This window comes from Lithobates pipiens, unplaced genomic scaffold (assembly GCF_037356315.1).
Source record: "Lithobates pipiens isolate NorthernLeopardFrog02 unplaced genomic scaffold, aLitPip1_a1.2 Scaffold_19, whole genome shotgun sequence".
Taxonomy (NCBI): domain Eukaryota; kingdom Metazoa; phylum Chordata; class Amphibia; order Anura; family Ranidae; genus Lithobates; species Lithobates pipiens.
The window spans coordinates 10,027,537-10,040,058 of NW_027507764.1; the positions used below are offsets into that span (position 1 = coordinate 10,027,537).

General features: G+C 45.4%; 1 protein-coding gene across 3 annotated transcripts in view; it reads right to left on the reverse strand.

Annotated features, from left to right (window-relative positions):
• The window catches only part of LOC143995805 (1-phosphatidylinositol 4,5-bisphosphate phosphodiesterase gamma-1-like), a 232,094-nt gene that overhangs the window by 7,644 nt on the left and 211,928 nt on the right, over nucleotides 1-12,522 (reverse strand). For all 3 annotated transcript variants that reach the window (XR_013277479.1, XM_077490518.1, XM_077490519.1), the window contains exons 30-32: nucleotides 11,231-11,392; nucleotides 9,044-9,132; nucleotides 2,062-2,246 (exon numbers count right to left, since the gene is read on the reverse strand). Coding sequence is in view for 2 of the 3 variants with exons in the window: in XM_077490518.1 (XP_077346644.1) it covers nucleotides 2,062-2,246; nucleotides 9,044-9,132; nucleotides 11,231-11,392 (436 nt within the window). In the remaining variant the exon portion in view is untranslated. The remainder of the gene's footprint in view (nucleotides 1-2,061; nucleotides 2,247-9,043; nucleotides 9,133-11,230; nucleotides 11,393-12,522) is intronic.

A 12,522-nucleotide genomic window follows, 5' to 3' on the forward strand; every position in this document is an offset into this window, starting at 1 on the left:
CATGGGCAATGGGCATTAATATGGAGTTGTCTACCCCCCACCCCTTCATAGCTTGTTGGATATGCCGTTATAAGAAGATGACCACTGATATGGAAGTTGGCACCCCATAGCCCTTACCATGGGGTTGTCTACCTCTCTGCCCTCCCATTTCAAAGACCATGGCCATTAATATGGAGTTGGTACCCTATAGCCATTACTGTGGGGTTGTCTACCTCTCCGCCCTCCCATTTCAAAGCCTGTGGCCATTAATATGGAGTGTGCACCCTATGACCATTACTATGTAGAAGTCTATACCTTGGCCCCCCTTTGGCTTGTTGGACATCCCATTCCAAGATCATGGGCATTAATATGGAGTTGTCTACCGCCCACCCCTTCATAGCTTGTTGGATATCCCGTTATAAGAAGATGGCCACTGATATGGGAGTTGGTACCCCATAGCCATTACTATGGGGTTGTCTACCTCTCCGCTCTCCCATTTCAAAGCCCATGGCCATTAATATGAAGTTGGTACCCCATAGCCATTACTATGGGGTTGTCTACCTCTCCGCCCTCCCATTTCAAAGCCCATGGTCATTAATATGGAGTTGGCACCCTATGGCCATAACTATGTAGATGTCTATACCTTGGCCCCTCTTTGGCTTGTTGGACATTCCATTCCAAGACGATGATCACTGATATAAAGTTGGCACCCCATAGCCATTACTATGAGGTTGTCTACCCCTCCGCCCTCCCATTTCAAGGCCCATGGCCATTAATATAGAGTTGGCACCCCATGGCCATTACTATGCAGTTGTCTATACCCAGGCCCCTCGATGGCTTGTTGGACATCCCATTTCAAGACCATGGGCATTAATATGGAGTTGGCACTGTATGGTCATTAATATGGTATTGTCTACACCCAGGCCCTTCATGGCTTGTTGGATATCCTATTCCAAGACCATTGATATGGAGTTGGCACCACATAGCCATTACTAGGGAGTGGTCTACCCCCCCCCCCCCCCCATGACTTACTGGGCATACCATTCCAAGACGATGACCACTGATATGGAGTTGGCACACCATGGCCATTACTGTGGGGTTGTCTACCCCTCCGCCCTCCATGGCTTGTTGGACGACATCCCATTTCAAGGCCATGGCCATTACTATGGAGTTGTCTACACCCAGGCCCCTCTATGGCTTGTTTGACATCCCATTCTGACACAATGGCCATTAATATGAAGTTGGCATCCCATGGCCATTACTATAGAGTTGTCTACCTCCCTGCCCATCCATGGCTTGATGGACATGATGTCCATGATGGGCATCTCATTCCAAGACCACGGCCATTATTATAGAGTTAGTACCTCATTTCCATTACTATAGAGTTGTCTACCTCCCTGCCCCTTTATGGCTTGTTGGACATGCCATTCCAAGACCAAGACCATTAATATGGATTTGGCACCCCTTGCCAATTACTATGTAGTTGTCTATTCCCTGCCCCTCCATGGCCATTACTATGGAGTTGGCCCTACCTTTGTGGCTATATCATCCTCCAATCTTCTGGAAGGGCTTTCCACAAGATTTTGGAGGGTGTCTGTAGGAATTTGCACAAATTTCTGGGGTCAGGTAGCGATAGTGGATAAGACCTGGCTCACAAGCAGTGTTCCAATTCATTCAAAAGGTGTTCAATAGGGTTGAGATCAGAGCTCTGTGCAGGACACTTGAGTTCCTCCACACCAAACTGGTCACACCACATCTTTATGTAGCTGGCTATGTACCCAGAGTCATGCTGGAACAGAAAAGGGTCTTTACCAAACTGTTCCCACAAGGTTGGAGGAGCACAAATCTCTACAATGTCTTTGTATGATGAAGTATTACCATACCAGGACCCTTTACTAGAGACACCTGAACTCCATCATTTAAAGGACCACATCATTTTGGCCATATAGTGTAGAATGAAAAGAACTGGAACCAGCTTCCATTCCTGTGGGACACCGCTACGAAGTTGGTTTCGAATAGGTTCTAGGAGCCTGTACAACTGTGCAAGATGAAGGGAAGGCTGGAGGTCAGATTTAAACTCACTTTCTGTTGCGCACTTCGGTAAGCTCAAGTAGTCTTTCCTGGGCTGCTCGGAGCTCATCCAGCCGCTGCTGGTAGCGGGAGTCGCAGTTATTGGCACGCTCATAGCTGGAAACCTGGTTGGAAAGTTCACTGGCTCGGTCACGCAGCTGCTGGATGGACGTGTATAGATTCTCGTCATCTTCTTCCTGTGTATGAAAGACAGCATGCCATCATAAGCGGACCCCACTGGAAGGAAGGTGCAGATTAAAGGGTATCTAAAGTCAAAACTTAGATGGGGCAGAGAAGAATGACAACCCCATGAAAGTTTTAGAAATTCAGACAAGTTCTTTGCAACTTCATTGCTGTCTGAACCTTACGGTTTGCGGTAACAACAGCTCATTTCTTGTCCTGGTGTCACAAGAACAGGAAATGACGGTAAATATCCCCGGGGGGGGGGGTGTGTGGGCACGGACAGAAAGACAAAACTCAAATCAGTGTTCTGATTGTCAGTGTACATGTCCCCTATCACAGTATAGCCAGGTATTGGCTTTTCTTTCCTCAAACACTGACAGTGCTGAGAAAAGGAAATGCTTTACATGTGATTGGACACATTCTATCACATGGTAAAGGGCTGCTGTTATTGGCCCTTTACCTCGATCTGTGATCAGTTGTAGGTAGGACATCAATAGATGCCCTCCCAGAACTGGATGGCCTCACTGTAGCGGTCTTTCGGCTATACCGCGTTCGACAAGTGGTTAAAACATTATTGTATAGTGCTTATATGCTAATGTTAGGTTATTTATATAATAGCAGGTTTGCTTGCTAGAATACTTATATGTATATGCAGAAATATGTATATGCAGAAATATGTTGATTTCTGAATTGTTGTTCTCCAGATCCTTGGAATGTCTTGTTGTGGAACACAGAGACGTTTACGCTGGTCATAAACTAGCAGATTTTCGGACGAAACGTCATACAAATATTCTCAGTACAGTCAATGGCTGGATGAATGCTGTTCGAATTCCTAATTTGCTTTTAACATTCGATTTTGGAAACAAATGGACTTTTCCAAACGAAAAACACATGCACTTTTAAAAAATTGTTTATTCAAGAAGAATTTTTTTTGTCCTGCTTGTTTGAATTTTCTAGTCACTGCAGTCAAAAATCAAACCTCAAATTTGACCCCAATAACAGTTAGAAAATTGAGCGGACCTTCTTAAAAGGAGAAATTCTGAACAAAATCCAACTAGTTCATGGCCAGCTTCAGTCTCCTTGTTCTACAATGAGGAATTTGGGAGTTCTGAGGTCAGTAAAGCTGATAGGGTGTTCCGAGATAACAGAAATTAATGTCTCTTGTAATTCGTTACATGATCCCATGAGCGGTTAGAAAATTGAGCAGACGTTCTTAAAAAAGGCAATTCTGAACAAAATCCAACTAGTTTATGGCCAGCTTCAGTCTTCTTGATCTACAATGAGATATATGGGAGTCTGGAGGTCAGTAAAGCTGATAGGGTGTTCTGAGATAACAGAAATTAATGTCTCTTGTAATTAGTTACGTGATCCCATGAATGGTTAGAAAATTGAGCAGACGTTCTTAAAAGAAGCCATTCTGAACAAAATCCAACTAGTTTATGGCCAGCTTCAGTCTTCTTGTTTTACAATGAGGTTTTTTTTGGGAGTCTGGAGGTCAGTAAAGCCAATAAGGTGTTCCAAGATAACAGAACTAAATATCTCTTAAAATTAGTCACGTGCTCCTTGTCCCAATTCCTAAGTGAATGGGTTCATATGTAAAATGTTTATATCTGGGAGGTTCTACATGACAACTGTCCAGGACTGGGCCCTTCAAAACCTCCGGTATGGATCAAGAGGTCAGATCTTTGGTACACCTTATCTAAAGGACAGTGGCGTAACTAGAACCTTCAGGGCCCCGATGCAAGAAACCATGAAGGGCCCCCCTGAACCCAAGCCAGGGCCCTTCCCTCCGAGTCCGGCGGTGGAACTCCAGGGCATGATCACAGGTATGACCTTTGTTAGCCCTGTAGTTCCACCACTGGCATCAGTAGTTTTTTTTTATTATTATTTTTTTATTTTTAGGTGCCCCATTGGAGGACTGTCCCTAGGCAGGATGGGGTCCCCGTCCCCAGAAGAGATGAGGTCCTTTTCTCCAGGGCAGATGAAGTTACTGCTCCCAGGTGAGAAGGGGTCCCTGTCCCCAGGGGAGATGGGGGGTCCCTGTCCCCACGTGAGAAGGGGCCCCTGCCCCCAGGGGGAGATGGAGGGGGTATGTAATGGCGCACTCATCCATGTTGGCCTGGGCTCCATCCAGTGTGCTAGACGGGTGATCAGCATATCTCCCAGAAAGACCTTTCATCATCTGTATGACGGGGGAGGAGGGGGACTGGCAGACAAGCCTGCAGTGTCCTCCGGGGGGGGCTCTCATAGGGCTGCACTCCATCTGGGTGCTTAAAGTTTGTTTACCCGGGAGAAGTATGCAATGCAGTGTGGATCGGGGGGGGGGCGACGACTCTGGCTGGGGAGAACAGACGGACTGAGCGGCAATGCATGGAGCAGAAGCGGGGTACTCTGAGGAGCCGGCCGAGGACACAGGTCATGCGGGGAATGCACAACTAAAGAGCAGCCAGTGCGATAGTCGAGCATGGAGCTAAGCTAGTCACCCTCCACCCACCCGTGTGCATGGTGCACTGGTACCCCTAGTTGCCTATGCTGCTGCCGGCCATATGTAGAGGGGGCTGCATGGGCCCCCTGCAGCACAGGGCCCAGTTGCGGTCGCGACTGCTGCACCCTCTATAGTTACGCCCCTGCTAAAGGATCACCATGCGTGTTAATTCCTCTACTTTCTATTATTTACTTTTATTTTGTAACTTTTCTAAGTAAACCTTCAAAACCATCACTGTGAGCAGAGGTTGATGATTTCCATATTATAAACATTATTTATATGATAAATATAACAGTTTTCAGCTACCTCTTCCTAGGGAAACTATCGACTCGACTCACCTCAAGTGCAAGTAGCAGATGTGCACTTGCGCAAAAACGTGACAAATATGCCAAAATGTGCACCGAACAAATGCCCATGACATGCGAGTGTGAGCGGCTCTCAATAGAGCTGGTTCACACAGGTCCGGGGGGGGCAGCCATGGTTCGCATTCCAAAAGGGTCCTGTGCTTCTTTGGGTCCAGTTCAGGTGCAAATTCAGGCAAAAATCTGGACCTGATTCGCACCTGAACCATTGAACAGGGATGCACCGGACCCCATGCTGGGACCCGCGGCCCCACATACAGTTGGGAAAATATTTATTTGATCCCCTGCAGATTTTGTAAGTTGGCCCACTTATTTATTTTTTATTTTTTGGGAAAACCAACTTTATTAAGTATATGCGGTTACAAACATAGTCAACACTCAATAAAACAAACTCATGAAACAGAGCAATGGCATAGCAGTACGAGCCAATCAGATGGTACAGAGTCATCAGAATACATAACTAACACACTATGCCGTGATCAACCAAGGGAAAGTGCACTTGTTATACCATACCCCTACCTCCCTCCCCCTCCCCCCTCCCCCCCCCTTCAAGCAGGTTTTTTTCCTGTTTCCTTCTTTTACTCTCAGTGTCTCATTGCCGATTTATCCTGACGTTACTGTAGTCAACCCCTGCATTCACCCAATTTTACATACAGGTTTCCCCATCACCTATCCATCTGTCCCATATTTTGGAAAACTTTTGCAAACATCCCCTGTGTTGATAGATCAATTTTTTAAACGGCAGCATGTTGTTGATATCCCTTTTCCAGTCGCCAATAGTTGGAGGAGAACTCCTCATCCACATACGGGCCACTGCCTTCCTAGCTGCAAACAGGGTTTCGTGGATAAATGTTGCTTGATAATTGTCGATGTCAATGTCGGGCAACAGTCCCAAGATACATAGTCTTGGGCCTGGTGCCACCGGAGAACCCATGACATCATGTAAGAATTGAACTACCTGTAGCCACATTCCCAGATTTGGTGATAGAACGTACCGGGGTTGTGACCACAAGCGGGATAGCTGGATGATTGGTCCGGTCTGAATTTAGCGAGTCTCTGTGGTGTTAAGTTTGACCTGTGGATAATGTATAGTTGTGTCAGTCTATCCGAGAGCCTGGGAGACATCTTCGGGACGCTATCTAGGATTTCATCCCAGTCAGCGTCGGTAATGTCCCCCAGATCTGGCTCCCAGTTTGCCTTGGCTTTCTGGATGACTACTACTGTCTTGGGGAGGTGAAGTGTGGAGTAGAGATTGGAAATTTAGTTTTCTGGAGTCTACGTCTAGGAGTATATCAATAAGCGGGGGGCGTGTTAGAGATAGCTCTGTATTTCTAAATTGGGCTTTCAACGCATGGCGCAATTGGAGGTAGCCAAACTGTAGGCGCTGCGGTAGCGCAAATTCCTTTCTGGAGAGAGCGAAACGACTTCGGACCCAGCTCCGTCATAACCTGATATAGGTGTACCACCCCGTACGAGGCCCAAAGTCCCGCGTCAGGGAGCTGTTGTAGTTCCACCAAATGGACGTTGGCCCAGAGTGGTGTGCGTGAGTGGATGTGCCCTATATTTAATTTCCTTAAGGCCGTTTTCCGGGTTTTTTGATGGTGTTCCAGCATGCCATCATTATATCTACAAATCCGCCTGTGTACCTGTCCGCCCCTGAAGATGGCCGGCAGTGGGGTCATTATAGGATTACCCGGGTTGTCCCCTACCAGGGCTCGATATCTAGAGGCCTCTGTTGAATTAAAATAGTGAAGATGGGATAACTTTGCTGCGATGTAATATTCTTGTAAGTCCGGGAGCGAGGCTCCCCCCATATTCGCGGGATTTTTAAGCGTCTGCCAGGCCAATTTACGCCGGCCATGACCCCAGACAAAGGTGTTGAGGATGCTTTCCAGTTTTTTAAATAATCTAAGAGGGAGACGTAGCGGGGCGTGCCAGACCATGCATAGAATTTTGGGCAAGAGTACCATTTTCACTAAATTGATCCTGCCCATAACCCCCAAAGGCAATTTGGTCCAGGCCTGTGTCTTAAGTTTGAGTAGCGTAAATAGGGGTTCTATATTACGTGTGCAGTAATCCCTCAGGTCCCTTGTGACCTGCACCCCCAGGTATTTAATCTCCTCCACCCTCTGCAAAGGAAGTTCTGGGGTGTTTTGTGGTGGTGGAAACTGGTCAATAGGGAGAATTTGGGAAGTTGGCCCACTTATAAAGAAAGGAAGGGTCTTTAATTTTTATCATAGGTGTATTTTATAGGATAGAGACAGAATATCAACCAAAAAAACCAACACTTTATACAAATTGATTTGCAATTCAGTGAGTAAAATAAGTATTTGATCCCATACCAACCAACAATAATTCTGGCTCCCACAGACTGGCTACAGTAGGTGCTCATGTGGTACACAGATCAGTCCCCTCAATGTGAGAAGGTCCTCCTAACGACAACTCGTTATGTGTATAAAAGACACCTTTCAACAGAGTCGCTTTCTTCCATTCAAACCCTCACCATCATGGGGAAGACCAAAGAGCTGTCAAAGGACATCAGGGACAAGATTGTAGACCTACACAAGGCTCTAATGGGCTACAAGACCATCAGCAAGAAGCTTGGTGAGAAGCAGACAACTGTTGGAGCGATTATTCGCAAATGGATGAAATACAAAAAAAAATAATCAATCGCCCTCGGTCTGAAGATTTCACCTCATGGGGTGAGGATGGTCATGAGAAAAGTGTGGGATTAGCCCAGAACTACACGGGAGGAGCTTGTGAATGATCTCAAGGCGGTTGGGACCACAGTCACCAAACAAACCATTGGTAACACAATACGCCGCCATGGGCTGAAATCCTGCAGCGCCCACAAGGTCCCCCTCCTCAAGAAGACACATGGATAGGCCCATCTGAGGTTTGCCAATGAACATGTCAATGATTCAGAGAAGGATTCTCAGAAAGTGCTGTGGTCAGATGAGACCAAAATTGAGCTCTTTCACATTAACTCGACTCGCTGTGTTTTGAGGAAGAAAAATGCTGACTATGACCCCAAGAACACCATCCCTACAGTCAAGCACGGAGGTGGAAACATGATGATTTGGGGCTGTTTTTCTGTTAAAGGTAAAAGCCGGCTTTGCCACACTGAGGGGCCAATGGACAGGGGCCCGTGTATTGTAAAATCTTGGGTGAGAACCTTCTTCCCTCGTCCAGAACACTATAGATGGGTGGTGGATGGGTCTTCCAGCATTACAATGACCCAAAACATACCGCCAAAACAACAAAGGGGTGGCTCAAGAACCAGCACATTAAGGTCATGGAGTGGCCTAGTCAGTCTCCAGACCTTTAATCCCATAGAAAATTTATGGGGGGAGCTGAAACTTCGAGTTGCCAGGAGACAGCCAAGAAACCTGAAGGATTTAGAGAAGATCTGTAAAGAAGAGAGGAGCAAAATCCCTCCTGAGATGTGTGCAAACCTGATCACCAACCACAAGAAACGTCTGAGCTCTGTGCTTCCCAACAAGGGTTTCTCCACCAACTACTAAGTCCTGTTTTGCTTGGGGATCAAATACTTATTTTACTCACTGAACTGCAACTCCATTTATAACATTGGTATTGTGTGTTTTTTCTGGATTTTTGGTTGATATTCTGTCTCTATCATATATAATACACCTGTGATAAAAATGATAGACCCTTCATTTCTTTGTAAGTGGGCCAACTTACCAATTCTGCATGGGAGACGATCGTTATTTTCCCCCACTGTATGTGAACCCGGCCTCACTCTCATCTGAAAGTCAGGCTAACTAACTCCGGAGAGAAGCAGCTGTGATAATAGACACAGTAAATCATTTCACAGCTTTATTAATTCTGACTGACAAAAAAAAAAAAAAGTTGAAAAAAATGACAGGTCCACTTTACAGAAAAGCCCCCCATCGGTACACCCAGTGTAATGGAGACCAGCCAGGGAAGATCTCAGATACGTCACCTTAGCGTTGGCGATCTCAATGTGCACCAGCAGGGCTGCCAGCTCCAGCTCCTCGCTGTAACTATTCCGCAGTGGGACCGAGCGATAACCTAGACACGGAAAATACGGGTCAGCAAAATCCTCTCTCTGCACAAGTGCTACATGGGCTCTGCTGATTAAAGAAGGCCTCCACCCAAACAAAGAACTGAAATAAAATACATTGCATGTGGGCCGTTTTTTGTTTTTTTTTCTGCAAGCATTTCTAACTCTGTTCAGCCTGCTTTGCGATTTACATTTTACTGCCACACTGCATACGCCAAGTGAAGGCGACACCACTATTGCCAAGTGAAGGCGACACCACTAGACCTGACAGCACTCCAATCCGGAATTTAAGCCTACTGGCTTCTCAACTGTCTGCTCTAAACCTGATTCCTACTACTCAGAGCACCATGGGGAGATAATATAAAGATAGATTTACGGTTTATATTGGATACATCTCAAAAGGGAGATCTAAAATGAGTTTAAAAACATAAAACCTTTAAAAAAAAAATTAAATTAACAATTACTCCAAATGATTTTCTTATTTGTTTTTACAAAGGATTCCCAGAGCACTATGGGTTACCTAAACTAAGGCCTAGCTCACACCTAGTGCACTGGGCTGTGTTGGTGATCAATGATCTTTTTACATTGTACTCTGATAAGTGAATCTAGAATTGAAGCTCTCTAAGGCCCCTTTCACACGGGTGGACCGTTCAGATCTGAACGGACGCTCCATACATCCCTACGGAGTGACGGATGTCAGCAGTGACATGTCCGCTGACATCTGACCCGATCTGCTAAATCCAGACAGATGGAGAACCTATTTTCCATCCGTCTGGCGGATCGGATGAAAACGGACAGACGGTCCATTTTCATCCGATCCCCCCCCCCCCCATAGAGGAGAGCGGAGATCTGACAGGTCCGTCCATGCACAGTGCGCGGAGACGGACTTGTCATCGATCAACAGATCGATCCCTGCTGAGCAAACAGATCTGCCAGTGTGAAAGGGGCCTTATATTCAATTCCAGATATAAGTTTATTCCAATTACAAACCCAACGCATTTCAGGGGTTGAAGCACTTCATCAGGGCTAAAGAGCAACATGAAAAGTAAAAAAGTAAATAAAATACATTTATATACATTAATGTATATTATTCATTATAAAAGGGAACAACAATAATGGAGGCATCATAGAAATAGAAGGATATTCAATTCATAACAATATTGGTGATAAAAATGAAGAATTCAATTTTTATGTTAATTTTCTATCATTGTTATTATTATGAATTTAATATCCTTTTATTTTTTTAATATCCCATTTCATTTTGTTTCCTAGAATGAAGTGTAACATTGATGTATATAAAATAATCTTTTAAATATTTTTTACTATTTCACTATTCCTCCAACTGCCACTAATGATGGGGAACTATTCCCCCAACTGCCACTAATGATGGGGCACTATTCCTCCCACTGATACCAATAATGGGGAACTATTCCTCCCACTGACACCAATGATGGGGCACTATTCCTCCCACTGAAACCAATGATGGGGCACTATTCCTCCCACTGACACCAATGATGGGGCACTATTCCTCCCACTGAAACCAATGATGGGGCACTATTCCTCCCACTGATACCAATGATGGGGCACTATTCCTCCCACTGATACCAATGATGGGGCACTATTCCTCCCACTGATACCAATGATGGGGCACTATTCCTCCCATTGAAACCAATGATGGGGCACTATTCCTCCCACTGATGCCAATGATGGGGCACTATTCTTCCCACTGACACCAATGATGGGGCACTATTCCTCCTGCTGACACCAATGATGGGTCACCATTCCTTCCACTGACACCAATGATGGGGCACTATTCTTCCCACTGACACCAATGATGGGGCACTATTCCTCCGGCTGACACCAATGATGGGTCACCATTCCTTCCACTGACACCAATGATGGGGCACTATTCTTCCCACTGACACCAATGATGGGGCACTATTCTTCCTGCTGACACCAATGATGGGTCACCATTCCTCCCTCTGACACCAATGATGGGTCACCATTCCTCCCGCTGACACCAATGATGGTGGTAGACTGAAGTTCTCCATTACATTGGTATGACATCGCCGATTCAATCAGTGTATGGCAGCCGACATCGCTCACCTGTCTTTAGCGCCTTCACGGGAAATGTGGCCTGAGCCAGGAAGTTGGGATCGCTGAACATGTCCTCTTCATACACCACGAATCTCAGGAAGGCAAACTCGGGATTATTGATGTCAAATACAAACTCTTTCATCAACCAAACCGGGTTCAAACCGTTATCAGCTGTATGGGGAAGAGAGGTGCATGCTTCAATATGGGGGGATATAGTAGACCAACACAGGAAGGATATAGTAAACCAATACTGGGGGATATAGTAAACCATTATGGTGGAGATATAGTAAACCAATACGGGGGGGATATAGTAAAGCGATATGAAAAGGATATAGTAAAGCAATATGAGGAGGCTATAGTAAACCAATACGGGGAGGATATAGTAAACCAATATGGGGGGATATTGTAAACCAATATGGGGGGCTATAGTAAACCAATACCGGGGGGGGGGGTATAGTAAACCAATACGGGGAGGGTATAGTAAACCAATATGGGGTGATATAGTAAACCAATCCCGGGGGGGGGGGGGATATAGTAAACCATTATGGTGAGGATATAGTAAACCAATATGAGGAGGATATAGTAAACCATTACGGGGGGGATATAGTAAACCAACACGGGGAGGATATAGTAAACCAATACCGGGAGGGGGGGGGGATATAGTAAACCATTACGGGGAGGATATAGCAAACCAATATGAGGAGGATATAGTAAACCATTACGGGGGGGATATAGTAAACCAACACGGGGAGGATATAGTAAACCAATACCGGGAGGGGGGGGGGATATAGTAAACCATTACGGGGAGGATATAGCAAACCAATATGAGGAGGATATAGTAAACCATTACGGGGGGGGGGATATAGTAAACCATTACGGGGGGGATATAGTAAACCAATACGGGGGAGGATATAGTAAACCAATACGGAGGGATATAGTAAACCAATACAGAGGGGTATAATAAACCATTACGGGGAGGATATATCAATATGGAGGGATATAGTAAACCATTACGGGGAGGATATACCAATACGGAGGGATATAGTAAACCATTACGGGGAGGATATACCATTACGGAGGGATATAGTAAACCATTACTGGGAGGATATACCAATACGGAGGGATAAAGTAAACCATTACGGGGAGGATATACCAATACGGAGGGATATAGTAAACCATTACTGGGAGGATATACCAATACAGGGAGATATAGTAAACCAATACGGAGGAATATAGTAAACCTAAAGCTATGTACTAATGAAAGTGTATATAAAGCCTAAAAACTAACTTCACTTTGACCG